Source organism: Phaseolus vulgaris, chromosome 1 (assembly GCF_000499845.2).
Source record: "Phaseolus vulgaris cultivar G19833 chromosome 1, P. vulgaris v2.0, whole genome shotgun sequence".
In the NCBI taxonomy this organism is placed as follows: domain Eukaryota; kingdom Viridiplantae; phylum Streptophyta; class Magnoliopsida; order Fabales; family Fabaceae; genus Phaseolus; species Phaseolus vulgaris.
Window position 1 is genome coordinate 49,280,986 of NC_023759.2, and position 15,835 is coordinate 49,296,820.

At 32.8% G+C, this 15,835-nt stretch overlaps 3 protein-coding genes across 4 annotated transcripts; all 3 read left to right on the forward strand.

The window, feature by feature from the left end:
• The first annotated feature begins 1,417 nt into the window (after positions 1 to 1,417).
• LOC137815055 (uncharacterized) lies at positions 1,418 to 4,753 on the forward strand. Of its 2 annotated transcripts, XM_068618084.1 has the most exons (9): positions 1,418 to 1,735; positions 1,865 to 1,953; positions 2,316 to 2,379; positions 2,452 to 2,535; positions 3,062 to 3,139; positions 3,953 to 4,029; positions 4,121 to 4,187; positions 4,287 to 4,394; positions 4,486 to 4,753. In XM_068618084.1, the coding sequence occupies exons 1-9, from the start codon at positions 1,664 to 1,666 to the stop codon at positions 4,513 to 4,515; spliced, it is 669 nt and encodes a 222-aa protein (XP_068474185.1). In that variant the 5' UTR covers positions 1,418 to 1,663; the 3' UTR covers positions 4,516 to 4,753. The 2 variants fall into 2 exon arrangements, with proteins under 2 accessions (XP_068474185.1, XP_068474186.1); XM_068618085.1 differs by lacking the exon at positions 2,452 to 2,535.
• A 1,415-nt stretch (positions 4,754 to 6,168) lies between these two features.
• On the forward strand, positions 6,169 to 9,843 carry LOC137815054 (endoglucanase 1-like). The gene is made up of 7 exons (XM_068618083.1): positions 6,169 to 7,353; positions 7,444 to 7,653; positions 7,969 to 8,169; positions 8,261 to 8,353; positions 8,452 to 8,613; positions 8,875 to 8,986; positions 9,105 to 9,843. Exons 1-7 carry the CDS (start codon positions 7,120 to 7,122, stop codon positions 9,596 to 9,598), a joined length of 1,506 nt encoding a protein of 501 aa, XP_068474184.1. The 5' UTR covers positions 6,169 to 7,119; the 3' UTR covers positions 9,599 to 9,843.
• Positions 9,844 to 12,251: 2,408 nt separating this feature from the next.
• LOC137815053 (L10-interacting MYB domain-containing protein) lies at positions 12,252 to 15,459 on the forward strand. Its single transcript, XM_068618082.1, has 5 exons — positions 12,252 to 12,396; positions 12,607 to 13,277; positions 13,376 to 13,912; positions 13,999 to 14,571; positions 14,663 to 15,459. The coding sequence occupies exons 2-5, from the start codon at positions 12,963 to 12,965 to the stop codon at positions 15,140 to 15,142; spliced, it is 1,905 nt and encodes a 634-aa protein (XP_068474183.1). The 5' UTR covers positions 12,252 to 12,396; positions 12,607 to 12,962; the 3' UTR covers positions 15,143 to 15,459.
• The last annotated feature ends 376 nt before the right edge of the window (positions 15,460 to 15,835 follow it).

Genomic DNA, 15,835 nt, shown 5'->3' on the forward strand with positions numbered 1-15,835 from the left:
GGTTGATATCAATCGATGTTAGTTTTAGGATGTTGACCATTTTGAAGTTTTTGTCAACTTTTTTTATATCAATGTTGATTGGATTTCCAATCAACATTAGAAAATAAATTATAGCAATATGTTAGATGGTAAAAAATCATTCCACATACCAAAAAATAAACAAATAATCACCACAAATGTTTATTAAAAAAATATAATTCATATTCATAAATAAATTAGTCTCTTCAGTATTGGTAAAAAAATTCTAACTAATATTAAGTACAAAATAATAATAATTTTAAATAAGACAACATTTCTAACAACTTAAATCACAAAATAACTCTTATTATAAAATTATAACTAATATTAATTAAAAAAATAGTCATGCTAACAATATTTTTATCTTAGTTAAATTAATAACATCCCAACAAAATTAAATGGAAACGGAACATGAATTCGGGATAAGAAGAATTTTAAAATTTTACTTTTCTATTGAAATTTAAATTCTCTAATTTTAATCAATCTAGTTACTCTATTTCAAGTTCTTTTAAAATTCTTTACTGAAATATATTTTATCCCAAAACATTTCAAATTATTTAAATAAAATAATTACCATCTTAAAATTCCTTTTCCAAACCCACAACAAGAGACCTGCAATCCAATCCCACGGACACAGACATAGAGATACGTAAAATATTTAAAATGTAGGACACCAAGACACAAATTTATATATTATATAATTATAAATTATATAAATTAACAATAAAGATTTATGTGCACAAGTATGTTCTAGATTATTTTTTGGAGCATAAAAATATTTTTCATGACTGGTTTACAAAGATTTGTTTCTTATTTTTATAATCATAATAACAATTTATACAATAAAATTTATTTTTAAAAAATTAATGTATTTTTTCTTTTTTAAATTATGTTAGAATCGTATTAGAATTGTTAGAAATTTAACAAATACTTTTTGAATTAGATACTTCATTGTCGTACAAGTGTCCACGTCCGATACATTATCAACACCAACACGCCATTTTAACTATGTGTAATAGGTGCCGATAATCATTTTAAAGCAATTTATATCACAATATGCAAAAGGCATGCTGCATGACTTCGACGGAACTGATTTTGAAGATCTTCCCAAAAATAGCACTATCTACAATATCAAGTGCTAATTTGAATTTCATATTCAAAGAGATAACCATAACTTTACTTCAAGTTAAATAATTATTTCTACGTGGATTAACTTTATACGATGAAAAAATTAAAAAATATTGGAATGTAATTTATTTTCTCTGTTAACCATGAAAACAAGAATAAGAAAAGGAAGACAAAGGAATGATTGAGCATAAGATAATTATAATGTTTTATTTAATTTTATTTGGAATATGATTAATTTCTTAATAAAAATATAGAAATATAAGCACAACCTAAAATTATAAAACAACTCTCACACCAAAATAGTGAAAAAGTTGTGATTAAATTTTAGTGCGATATTTTTATTTTTGCATGATCAATATATTTTAATTAATTTTATCTGGTGAGGGCAGATGAAAAAGAAAATTGATTGTAATAAGTGATGTTTTTCTCTAAAATTTTAAAATGTTGAATATAGGACATAGCGAGAATGACCAAATCGGCAAATCTGTGTTAACCTAAGCAGAGAAGCAAGAAGAAGATGATCGGCGTCGGAAAGGTCAAGCAGTACGGTAACGTCCTCGACAAGCCCCTCAACAAGGGCAAGCAAGAGGTTCCTTTCTCTCTCCCTCTCTCTTCCCCTTTCAACCACTTCGTCAAGATCAATGATCCAGATCTCGCGTTATTCATCACTTTGATTCCGTGCTTCCAATTCCTCGGCTAATTTGTTGTGTTCTTGCAGGTTAGTTTGAGTGCATTCGCGTTCTTGTTTTCGGAGCTTGTTCAGTACAACCAAACGCAGGTCGATAATATTGGGGAACTCGAACGAAGGTTATCATCCATTGCGTTTTGAATTAAACATGATCGCTTATTGGTTCTGTTTTTATTTTATCCGTAGGTTTAAAATTGGGAGATCGTGTGATAAAAAGTAGGTACTTGATTGTTAAGGATGATTTGTTTTGCTTTCATGGATCCAGGAAGTTAACACTTAGTCTGAAATTTTAGTTACAATTCAATAGTGCCTTCGTACTTTGTTTGAAACTTAAGAAGCTTGAAGAGATGTAAATTCTAGATTGATTTGGCTTGAAAACACCATTTTCGTGATGCTTTACTATTGTAATGTAATAATGTATATATTCAAATTGACTCGAATTAGTTTATTAGTTTAACATCTAACAATGTAAATCTACCAGACTGGAGGATGCTGGATATGCGGTTGGGGCACGAGTTCTTGAGCTGCTTTGCCACAGAGATAAGGTATGGTTTCTGGCACAAATTTTTGTAACCGTTTTCTTTGTTTATCATAACGGGGATTGGAAATCAAATTAGGTAATCCTTGACCCGGATATGAGGGGCTACTATAGTGGGCAATCCAGCAGTATCCTCTCTTTGAAGGATTTATCACTTGGAATGGTATAAACCTATGCATCGGTATTATATTTCGATCCACGAGCTTTTGCTTGGAATCTTGGACTTGTAAGTTGTAAGCTATATAACCTATCACTTGGGTTTCGATTCTTTTATCAAACAAATGAAGTGAGGAGCAGAAGATAAAACACTTGTGTTCAGATCATCCCATGTGGTTTCTGAGCCTGTGGCATTTTCATAACCATCTCTACTCTTATATTCTTCTTGACTAGCTTATTTGGTAATGACAATTTGTTGCTAAGAAAAATGAAGTCTTATCATTAGTGCAAGCCATCCATTATTATAATTAACTACTCTTAATTGCACCTAGACTAATAGTTGTCCATTTCTATTATCTGTATTAAACAGACTGATCCACTCCTTTGGCCTGTTAACCTTCTATCTCTAAAGTGAGAGAATCCATGCACATGCTTTGTTTTGTCATTGTGATATCATGGTTCAAAGAGGGGCTTCTATGTTTGTTGGTATAATTAGCAGTTTGATTTGATGTATAGTTATTCTTAAACTACAGGGAAACAGAAGGGAGACACGGCTGTTGGGTATTCTTTCTTTTGTACACAGTACAGTGTGGAAAGTATTATTTGGAAAGGTGAGCCCCTTTATCAAAATTTGCTTTTGTTCCATCATTACCTGAATTTTATTGATGTACAGCTTTAAACACCCATTATTTATGGCTTTCATTACCTATTATTTCTTTCCTTAATTAGGTTGTAAAACAGTCTATAAATAGAGACTGTAATCACATTTGTAAAATATCTCAGAAATATATTTCATCTATTTCTTTCAACTTTAAGGTTCACCTTGATTTGGTATTTGGAATGAGAACACTGCCTTGTCTAAGGCCCTTTAAGTGTTGAGCAAGTAAATAGATTGTGGGTTTATTTATATTCTATCGGTTACTATGTGATATTCTCCTACGCATGGATGTCCATTGAACTGGTTTTTGGTGCTTGAGGGCATACTGGGTTGGGTTGATCATCATCATGTCATGTTTACTAGTTTATACAAAGAATTATCAATCATTGATGCAACCTTGACTCTTGACGAACCAGTATATTTTAGTCATTTGTTCTATCTCTTGATTTCCCATGTGTCTTCTGGAAATTCTTATGTACAACTTTGCTGATCTAGTGTGAGAGACCTGAAACACATAGAGTGCTTTAGCTGTGAGAATTATCCATTTACCTGCCTAAGCATATATCTTGTATTTATGATCATAATCCATGGTTCAAGAGACGTGGCTTGAACCCAATGGAGCTTTGATACAATTTGTTTTTAACAATCCAGCACTAATCATTCTACTCTGGTTGTATCATGTCATATACTCGTTTCCTTGGAATGTGTTAAGTTGGCAACTATCTTATTAGCAGCTCCTTAAGTTTCAGTGTTTTTCTTATATTAGGTAGCTGATTCACTGGAGAAAGGAACCGAACATGAAGATGAATACATGATTAGTGAAAAAGAGCTTCTAGTAAACAAGTAATTTCAGTCTCGACATTTTATTTGACTGTTACATAATATATTTTTGTTCATCAATTAGTTGTGAGCTTGTATGATCTCTGCTTTATAGATTCATTTCTATCCCAAAGGACATGGGGACGTTTAACTGTGGAGCATTTGTTGCTGGAATAGTACGGGTGAGAGAACTTTGCCTTGCTCAGTTACTGTCACTTGGTTATCAGATCCTTATAGAAAGGTCCAAGCAGTAGTTTTATTATGTTTCATTTTTCATGAAGGGCGTTTTGGACGGTGCCGGATTTCCAGCTGTTGTAACTGCGCATTTTGTGCCCATGGAAGGTCAACAGCGACCACGGACGACAATTTTGATAAAGTTTGCTGAAGAGGTATACTTCCATTGATTTTGGTTTTTACGTGTACGCATGCTCATAGTTAAATTCTAAACTGATAGTTTCATTTTTGGTTTCTATCTTCCAGGTGTTACAAAGAGAAGCAAGATTAGGCTGATATTTATACCAAGAATTTTTAATTATGATATCTGTAATGCTGTACACCACTGTAGAAAGATGTGGAACTTACACCACTGCATGTGAAGAGTAATTTAGGATTTTCACTACCCTATTAATTTACCGTTTGAACTCGTGTTTTTTATTCTGATGTTATGGTCGGAATTATCCTTACCGAATTGCATTGTACAAAAAATCTCGTGTTCGTGTTGATGCTATTATTTTCAATTTCTCTCTCACCCCTTGTAATAACTGAGCGTAAAACCAACGAAATGAAAGCTTGATTTGCTGCCAAGCCGTGGATCACAGGATGATATTTTTGCTTATATGCTTTCTTTTGGTAATTTGTTAAAAAAAAAAGGAACTCATTGTCTTCTGAAAATTTTGGTCATTTAGAATAATTCTCTTGTCTCAAACATGCAACTAAGGCAAGAAGTCGTAATTTAGTTGTAGTTAAACATGTTACTTCTAAATATGTTTCTCAAAATTCAGTCTTGCAAAATTACTTTGAACAAAATTCTCAAGAATCATGTCTGACTATCAGATACATTTGAATCTACTCTGATTGATATTTTCTTAAAAAAAAGTTAATTTGGTCTGACTATCAGATACATTTGAATCTACTCTGATTGATATTTTCTTAAAAAAAAGTTAATTTGGTCTTTGAGTTGTGAGTTGAAAAGATGAAAAATGAGGAACTATTAAGTGAAGATGATGAATTAGTTCAAACTTTTAAGAAACAAAATGTCCTCCTAAAGTTGGAGTAAAAACTAATAAGATAACCTATAAAATAGGTCAATCCAAGAAAAAATAATGATAGAATTTTGTTTTTTGATTTTTATTTTTCATATGATAACACATGTGGTCTAACATGAGTTTTATTAAAAAAAATAGAAAAAGAATTGGTAAACTAATTTATGCAAAAAAAAAAAAAAAAACTGTTTTAAAAAAATTGAAAAATTAACCATAACCTTATACAGTAATACAAATTATTTATTATAAATTGAAAAGATCACTTATATATTAAAAATATTTATTTATAGTAAAACTTAATTACACAGAAAAAAAATTTATTAAGTATTACCATAGTAAAATTATAAATGTTGTTTGTACGATTCATTTATAGATTTAAGTATTGATGGTGAAAAATTCATACAACCTTCAAACAACCATTTTTACCAGCTTTTTATCTAATAATTTATTCTATACTCTAATTAAATAACTTAATTTAATATTCTATTATTATTTAGAGACTGAAACGGTTGTATAAGAGGCAGTGTGTTGGGACTTTTGGTATCGAGATAAGGATTATGATAATGTTTACGTCTATCTTAAAGGTTATTTTTAAATGGTTGGTGCGCCGGTTTATTCTGATTCTGTAAATAAAAGAGAAATGATACTTTAAAAACTAAAAACTACCATAATTGTGCATATTTTTAGATATAAATATATATTAATAAAAAGTAAATTTATAATTAAATAATATAAAAAAAATATTAAGAATTGTAATATGGTTATATAAAAAAATAGAATTATCAATCTATCATTAAATAACAATAATTTCGAAATTTAACATTTAATAAACAAAAGTAATGAGCAAGGCACCAAATCCTAGATCAAATATGGCAACATGGTTCATCTCTTCCTCTCTTGCTTTCACGCATTGCAATTTACAGAAGATGCACTTCTTTTCTCTTCCCACCGAAAGAAATGCACGAAACCTTGACCATTCATGTGAACATCCCTGTCACGTGATATATATTATGGTTCTTCTATTGGCTCTGTGCCATTTCTATACTCATTAAAATGTTCTCATGCAAACCTATTTTGCTGCTTACTCGTGGCACTCAGCTAGCTCATTTCCTCATGTGACTCCTAATTTTCTGTCCGTGACTTCCTCGCTTTGCTACAGACAAATTACACTTCTCCAATGTACCCATCTTCTAACTGGTTTTAAGTCCAATTTCCTTGCGTAACTTTCGCCAATAATAACCATACTAACATAACTACTATATCCTAATCAAACCTGCATTTATTTTCAATGCATTCTTCAGAAAATGGCCTTTCTTCAGCTCTAGTGTCCAAAGCACTCACATGTTTGGACTTTCTGCTAGCCCTGTTTGCCACAGTTGATCATGTGACCAATCAGCATTAACGTCCACCTAACTAACCCTTCTTTTTAAACTATACCAAACACAGTCTTGTCTAATTCTATTTTAACCACGAGGAATATCTCTTAACCAGAGCATGTAGTTGATGTCGGTTAAACTCTAAAAGAGTTCCACTTACAGAAGATGGTCTTTTCTGTAATTTGGTATATAGAGACTGAATTGTAACTTTTCCGCCTTTAGTCATGATTATTGAATGATTAAAACTAATTGATTGAGATCCCTTGACCTGTGTTTCCTCATAAGTTACATACACATATCGAAAAACGACCCATTTACAACTTTTGAAACAAATTTTGTGTTAATTAATTCATATATACTCCATCAAGTTAACTAATCTCCCAGCTTACTTCTTCTCTCTGTTTATAAATACAATCCATCACTCCATTCTCTGAAGCCTCTAATTCTGTCTCTCTCAGCTAAAGAAAGAAGTGCACATGCCAAAAGGGATGGCTTCAGTCACCACATTTTCTCTAATGTTACACTTTCTGTTGTTAATATTATTTTCTTCCTTTCATCAAGTAAGCTTAGCTTTCACCTCGCAAGAGTACCATGAGGCTCTTGAGAAATCCATTCTCTTCTTTGAGGGACAACGGTCTGGAAAATTGCCTTCCAACCAGCGACTAACATGGAGGGGAAATTCTGGCTTGTCCGATGGCTCTTCTTATCATGTATTTACATTGATATATAATTGAAGTTTAGAACTAAACTGTCTTATAATTTTGTTCACTAACAGTTTAATGATTAATGTTGTGATTCAGGTGGACCTAGTAGGTGGTTATTATGATGCTGGAGATAACGTTAAGTTTGGGTTGCCAATGGCCTTTACCACTACATTGTTAGCATGGAGTGTGATTGAATTTGGAAGCTCAATGATGGACCAGATTGAAAACGCTAGAGCTGCTATCCGCTGGAGCACCGATTACCTTCTTAAGGCTGCCACCACCACCCCTGACACATTATATGTCCAAGTGAGATGTTCTATGCCTCTTACATAACATACATATATAAACAAACCATTCTCATATTAAGTGTTTCTACCAATATATAATACTCTTCTTTATCAAATCACGGGTTGGTATGAGATATGTAACACCTTTTGAGTTCTAGATATTGAAAGTTTTATAAGAATAGACATTTCTAAGTGAATCACTAACTGGTGGTTTGATAAGGCCAAAACTAACATACAGATTCGACTTAAACTCCAAAAGTTAACTCAGTTTGATACAAAGAAAAACCATGAAAGAAAATTGATAGAAATGAACAAGAGAGGTTGATTAATGCAGGTAGGAGATCCGAACATGGATCACAAGTGTTGGGAAAGGCCAGAAGATATGGACACTCCACGCAATGTGTATAAGGTATCAGCTCAAAACCCAGGATCAGATGTAGCAGCAGAGACGGCAGCTGCACTGGCAGCTTCTTCAATAGTATTCAGAGATTCGGATCCAGCATATTCCTCCAAATTGCTTCAAGCAGCCATCAAAGTAATTAATAAAATATACATAAACTGTTCCCCCATTTTCATTTCTTGCTAGCTAAGTGTTCTGTGTAATCAATCTCAATGTTTCTTTTCAGGTATTCAATTTTGCAGACCGTTACAGGGGCTCTTACAGTGATTCTCTTGGTTCTGTTGTCTGTCCATTCTACTGCTCTTACTCTGGATACCATGTAAGCACCAACAACTTAATTACATTTCAAACAATGAAACATATGTCACGAATGCATGGTTTCTAATTAGACTTGTTTTTGTTGTAAATACTAAATAGGATGAACTTCTGTGGGGTGCATCATGGATTTATAAAGCCTCAGGAACTAGCTCATACATGGAATATATACGATCCAATGGCCACATTTTAGGTGCTGATGATGATGGTTTCTCCTTCAGCTGGGATGATAAGCGACCCGGAACCAAAATCCTCCTTTCCAAGGTACCCTCTTGGTTCCCTCGGTTTATTTTCAACTAAAATTTGATCTTTTAGATATACTTATACTCTTATAGCCAAAAAAACTAAACTTTCTTTTATAAACTAAACAACATTTACTTGTTAAAGAACACATCAGATAACTTGTATATAAGTTAAACATACAAATTGATTTTGGGTTCTGAATTCATTTCATTTGACCCTGCATGCCATCACACTTGTATACATGCATGTATCACTTACATGGTTTATTTCACACGATGTCAGGAATTCTTGGAGAAAAATTCAGAAGAGTTCCAATTATACAAGGCACATTCAGATAACTACATTTGTTCTCTAATGTCGGGAATACCTGGTTCTCAGGCTCAGTACACCCCAGGTAAAAAAATCTCAATTATTTAATATTATCCTCATGGTTCATTGCAAAATCTGGTATTCACAGAAAAAGCTTATCACCCATTGCTTTATTTGATGTATTTTAGTGTGAAATTGTGCAGGGGGGCTTCTGTACAAGGGGAGTGAAAGCAATTTGCAGTACGTGACATCGACAAGTTTCCTTCTCTTGGCATACGCTAAGTATCTTTCTGCAAACGAGGGCGTTGTCCGATGTGGGACTTCAACAGTCACGGGTGAAAAACTGGTAACACTAGCAAAAACACAAGTAGACTATATTTTGGGCAATAATCCAAGAAAGATGTCTTATATGGTGGGTTTTGGGGAGAGGTATCCAAAGCATATCCACCACAGAGGTTCCTCTCTACCTTCCATTGGTGCGAGGACTGAGCACATATCCTGCAACGAGGGGTTTCAGTATCTGCATGCAGGTTCTCCCAATCCAAATGAGCTTGTTGGAGGCATAGTAGGTGGTCCTGATAACAATGACAACTTCTCCGATGATCGAAATAACTATCAGCAGTCAGAGCCAGCAACTTACATCAATGCACCGTTTGTAGGTGCTGTTGCCTATTTCTCTGCTAAACCACCAACCTAATAATAGTAGTAATAGCAGTACCTAGTGTTAACGCTTGTATTCAATTAGAAGAGTCTCCATATGCGTTAAGTCCCATATCGTTTAGTTTAGGTCCGTGATGAATGTTTCCACCGAAGGTGACGTTGATTGATCAATCACGAGTAAGGAATTTTCTCGAGTCAACAACACTCCTTTTAACGTAATATTATCGTTTATAACTTCAAAATTGTTAAAAAATATAAAAGGCTTATTAGTTATTGTGGTTACATGCTATGATCATTTTTATTTTTATTTTCTCACTATTTTGAAAAACTAAAATTATTTTTTTCAAATTAATGACACATTTTCACAATATTTTCACAATGTCACATGTTATTTGTCATTAACGTCAAAATGAATAATATCTGAAGACGTTAATAATATCAGTATTAGATTAAGATATTTTTCAGGACAACAATCCTATAATATACATCTACCCTAAAAGTTTAAAATAACATACTTAAATAAAATTATCTTATTTTCATTAGTTTGATTTGTGTATCTTAAACTAATAAATCTATCTCTTTTTTGAAAAAGATAAAACACTAATTGAATAAGTATTATAAAGGCAATAAATTAATAAAAATAAAAGGTTAAAAATGAGAAACTAATATTTTTTAAACTTCAGTAATATCTTAAAAAACACGATTTATTAAAAAAAGGAAAAATATATTCTTTAATCCCTTAAATTTTAGAGATTTTTATTCTTAATCTTTAAATACATATTTGAATGATTTTAATTTATATATTTTTTATTAATAATTTTAATTTCTTTTTTTAAGAATCATTATTAAGTGACGATATAGGTTTTTCAAAAAAAATAAAAAATAGTTCCTTATACTTTTATAAAATCCACTTTTAGTTCTCAATATTTTGCTAATTAATTTTAAACTCTTAACATTTTTTTTTAATATAAGTCCTTTAATAATATTTTTTTAAGCGTTCATGAATTTTAGTTAAAGTTATTAAGATGGACTCAAACATGTAAACAACAAAGTCATCAAGAGTTTTGATTAAGGTGGAATTTAAAAATTAATTCTATTTTGTAATTGATGATGAAAGAAGGCTCAATTCAGTAACAATCAACATGTATGGTTAAACATGTGATTAGTTGGTTTGACTGATTAACCCACCTAAAATTACAATGATTAACTTAATCATTTCACTTCACATTGGGAGAAAATATAAAGTTTTGGGAAAATACGTGGATGATAGAAGAACCACGTGGAAAAAAGCTTATCAAAGGAATAACTTTGGATAAAAATTGTTAGAAATATGTTAAATACTTAAACCAAAGATTGATTGTTGATGTTGTTAGTAATGGAGAAAAATAACTACATTCTAAGAAATGTGGTGATAAGTTGGTTTGGGTTGAGTCCGTGAAATTTCTTTTATATTGGTTATATTGAGTAAGAATATTTAAATTTATTTTAAAATTTACAAAAATATTAGTAAAATAGAAATGTAAGACACTAATATAAATTAAACTCTATATCATATACTAACAATTAAATTCAGTGAATCAAGAGTTACAATTAACATATATATCATTGTTAGTCACACAAACTAATATATATGATGCACATACAAAATATGAACTAAAAATAATATTATAGTTTTTATGTGTAAATTATTGTACAAATATTATTTTTCATTCTTATTTATCTAATACACATGTTAAATGGGGGTGCAGGAAGAAAATGTAGGAGTTTAGAAAGAAATTGCCATAGCTTTATGCCCATATAGTAATGGGCTTTGTTTGTAAACGTAATAAAGAAAGGCAAATCTTCCTACACCCAATATTTTTATCCTGCACCCAACATTTTTTTTAATTTCCAAACATGTCCTTTATTCCGGAAAATTTAGAATTAAAAATAATATATTCCAGAAAAATAAATCCAGAAGAGGTTATTGAGTTTCGGAAATAAAAATACAGAAACAAAATCAAAAATTCTATTCCGAAAAAAAAAATGAAAATGAAAATAATACATTAATTCACAAGAGAAATTATTGTGTTCCGAAAATAAAATTCTGAAAACAAAATGAAAAACCTATTTCAGATAAGAAAAGTCGTAATACAAAAAATTTATTCTGAAAAAAACCTATTCCATAACACATATTCAAGAAAAGGAAATCCAAAAAGATATTTTTATATGCACTTCATTTCTTTTAAAATATTTTCGTCTTTTTCGCTAGAATCTAGTGCAATGATATGATGCATGAAGCAATTGCCATGAAGCAATTGCCATAAAGAAATTGTCATAAAGAAAAGGCAGTTACTTCCTGCATCTCTACATTTTTACATTCCTTAAAATATCAAAATTAACCTTTTACAACATCGATTTTGAAATAGGGTTTCCATAAGTAAAAAGTATTTCTAAAATAAGAGTTCTATAAACAAAAATGTTTTCAGAATAAAAAATGACAAAAAAATTATTCTAGAACATCTTTTATGGACACATTTTTTTATTTTCGAATTGGTAAATCTAGAATTAATAAAATATGTTCCAGAAAACATGTTTCGAAAATATTAAAAAAAAAAAACAATTTGCAAGTCATTTTTAAGGGTAAAATAGTCTTCTTCAAATGATGAAGTGCAGGAAGACATTTTATAGGGTGCAGGAAGAAACAGCCTAAGGAAAAAAGAAAGAATGGGAGAAGGTTTCAGAAGCTAATAATCCGAGAGGAAAACAACGAACCATCTCGAGTCGAGTTTCCGAAGCACTTACGACGATCAAATTCGCGTTTGTTCCAAATGCGGCATTGTCGATGAAGTTCAGGTATAACACTTGGCTCTCACTCACTCTTACCCGTTTTTCCCCAAATATTTTTCGGCTCTTATACCTCCTCGCGCATGCAAAGATAGTACCAATTCAACGTCTTTAATTGATCTTTCGTCTTTTCCTTTCAATTTTAGTCCCATTATCACTGAAACCCCCTTTTCCCCATTCTTCATCCCTTCTATAATCGGAGCATGCACGTGCATGTAGGTGAAGCTCAATCATAGATATCACGGCTCAGAGTCTCCATTGAGGTTGTAAAAATATTTTCATTTGTCAAATTTGTGTTATTATTCATCTTAGGAGCAAAGGTCTGTGCAATTGTATCCACTCAAGAGCTATTTTAGTCTTAATGTCATTTTTTTTTCATTTGTTAGTAGTTATTGCCGTATATACTAGTCTTGGCAAGATGTTCTTGTTATTATTCTTTGCGGTGTGATTGGTAGGGGTAGGAGAGTTGGCAATTAGGATAGGAGCTTATTGTATTTGTGAGATTGGAGTTGGTTGGTTTGATTGTTAGTAGTTAATTGCGTGTAAAAATATTAGAACATTTTCGTGATACAAGAATGTCCAGTCCGACTTCTAAAGCCACTTGGACACCTGGATTCCATGGTATATTTGTTGATTTGTGCCTTGGAGAAATGTTGAAGAATGAACCTGGGTCAACGCGAATTACCAAGGTGGGTTGGAGGAACATTGTTGGATCCTTTTATGCGAAGACTGGTGTGAGATATGACAAAAAGCAATTTAAGAATCACTATGATTCTACCAGAAAACTATGGAAAATCTGGGTCAAGTTGACTGATGACAGCAGCATGAAGTGGGATCCAGAAACGAGGACGTTTGGTGCTTCTGAGGAAGACTGGCAAAATTATATAAAGGTATGGATAGTGATTATTAATTTATGATTGATGTAAATCCAAGATTGTAAGATGCCTTTTTGGTTCCAGATTAATAATATGAAGCCATCTTGTCACAGGCAACCCCAGAAGCTGCGCAGTTTCAGTCTAAGGAAATCCAGTTTACAGACAAACTGGATATCATCTTTGATGGAGGAAATCGAGTTGAAGAAATGAAAAGGTGGGCCAGTCTCAAGTGGCACAATGATGCTTCAGCTACATCTCCTTTGCGTGGAAAAGAGCGAGAGAAGAAACGCAAGTATGTGGGTAGGGATTATGAATCGGATAGTACCATTATGGTTGGCTGTTCACCTACACCAAAAGCTTCTTGGACACCTGCATACCATAAAATGTTTGTTGATTTGTGCATTGAAGAAACATTGAAGGGGAACAAGTCTGCTACACATTTTACCAAGGAGGGCTGGAGGAATATTGTCGGATCCTTTAATGCAAAGACTGGTATGAGATACGATAAAAAACAAATTAAGAATCATTATGATTCAACTAGGAAACTATGGAAAGTGTGGGCTAAGTTAATTGGTGATGATAAGATGAAATGGGACCCACAAACCAATACGTTTGGTGCTTCTGAGGAAGATTGGCACAATTGTATGAAGGTATTCGTCGTAATTATTGATATTCATTCAACATCATAAGTGATCTTCTTCATTGTTTTAATAGTAATGAAGTCATTTCATCACAGGCATTCCCAGAAGCTGCACAATTTCGGTTTAAGGAGCTCCAGTTTTCTGACAAATTAAGTGTCGTCTTTGATGGAGCTATGCCAACTGAGGAAATGATAGCTATGCTTAAGAGGCAAAATGATGCCTCAGCTACATTGCGTGGAAAAGAGCGTGAGAAGAAACGTAGGAATGTTGGTCGGGATTGTGGATTAAAGAGTGCCATTATGATTAATGCCATCCCAATCAGTACAGTTCCAAGTGAGCAGAGCATGTCCAGTTCATCATATCCCAAGGTCAAAGCTGCATGGACTCCTACAGTGCACGGGATCTTTGTTGATCTATGTCTGCAGGAGACACTACAGGGGAATAAGCCCGGGACACATTTTACAAAGGAAGGTTGGAAAAACATTATGGAATCATTTTATGCAAAAACTGGTTTAAATTATGGTAGATTACAACTTAAGAATCACTGGGATTCTACCAAGGAACAATGGAAAATTTGGTGTAAGCTTATTGGCACCAGTTACATGAAATGGGATTCATATAAACTGAAGTTTGAGGCTAGTGAAGAAGATTGGAGCAACTATTTAGAGGTATGTTAAGTTTCTGAGTGCAGCTATTTTGTAGCCCATACAAGTTCCTAAGTCTAACAGAAGTTCATGATTTCCACTTTTTTTGGTACAGGAAAATCCAGAAGCTTCACAATTTCGCGTAAAGGGGCTACAATTCACTGAGATATTGGAAGCCATCTTTAATGGAACTACAACTACTGTTACTGGAGAGACTGAACCTACCGCTCAACAAAGGAAAAGTGATGATAGTGTTGTTACTTTCCCTTTTCACACAAAAGAACCTGACACAGCCAACTTTGACGAGAAAACTGAATGTCATTGTGATGCTGTTGCGTCAAGAAATGGTGTAAGTATTCAAAAGAATACTAGTGCAGTTTCATCCACAGAAGACAAATGCAATTATAGCATCGGTCAATGCATTGAGTGCCTTGATAGAATGGAAGAAATAGAACAAGGAAGTGATCTCTACATGTTTGCTTTAGATGTATTCCTTAAGCAGGAATATAGAGAAATTTTTCTGCAATTGAAAACGGCTAATCTGAGGATCTCATGGTTGCAGCGGCTTCAGTCTAGCGGTCAGCATCCGGTCTAGGCCTTTGTCATAAATTTTTTGTGTAGTTCCTCATAGAACATGGTGGCTAGACAAAGGGGTTCGTTCCTTGCAATATGACGATAACATAACTTTTCAAGGGTTTCCTAAACGAGCCTATACTTGGAAGCTTAAAATTGTATATCAATGGCCAATAGACGCAGTAAGTAGTAGCTGGTAAATAGTACTTAGCTCTTGATATTATTTTAGCGTTATTTTAATGTGAATACCTATCCATTTGCAGTTGGTTTTCAATCATTCAGATGTTATTATTTGCCACTCCTATGCAGATGTTATCCCAATCTTTTTGAATTCTTTAATCAGAGGATAGTGGTTTGACACCAGTTAGTAAGACCCGAAAAAAGAAGCAAAATGGTGAAACAAGTTAAACAGGGAACCACGATTGTGCAATTACGGGTTTAGGGACCTTTGAAGTATCATTAACTATTTAAAGTTGCAGATGCTTGTTCTTGAATTGGAATTTGAAGCTCAAAATACTGCAAAGAAATTACATGATTTTCGTCATCCAGATTTAGTTCCGCAATTTAAGCGTGTTATCAAACATCCCAAAGGAACGTGATTACGAGTATTTCAGTCTGAAATTCCTTTAACACGTTGGTTTCCGAGGCACTAAAATCTTTTATGTGTGATACTGTTTAATGTCGACACCATTTACTAACTTTATTTTAATAATAA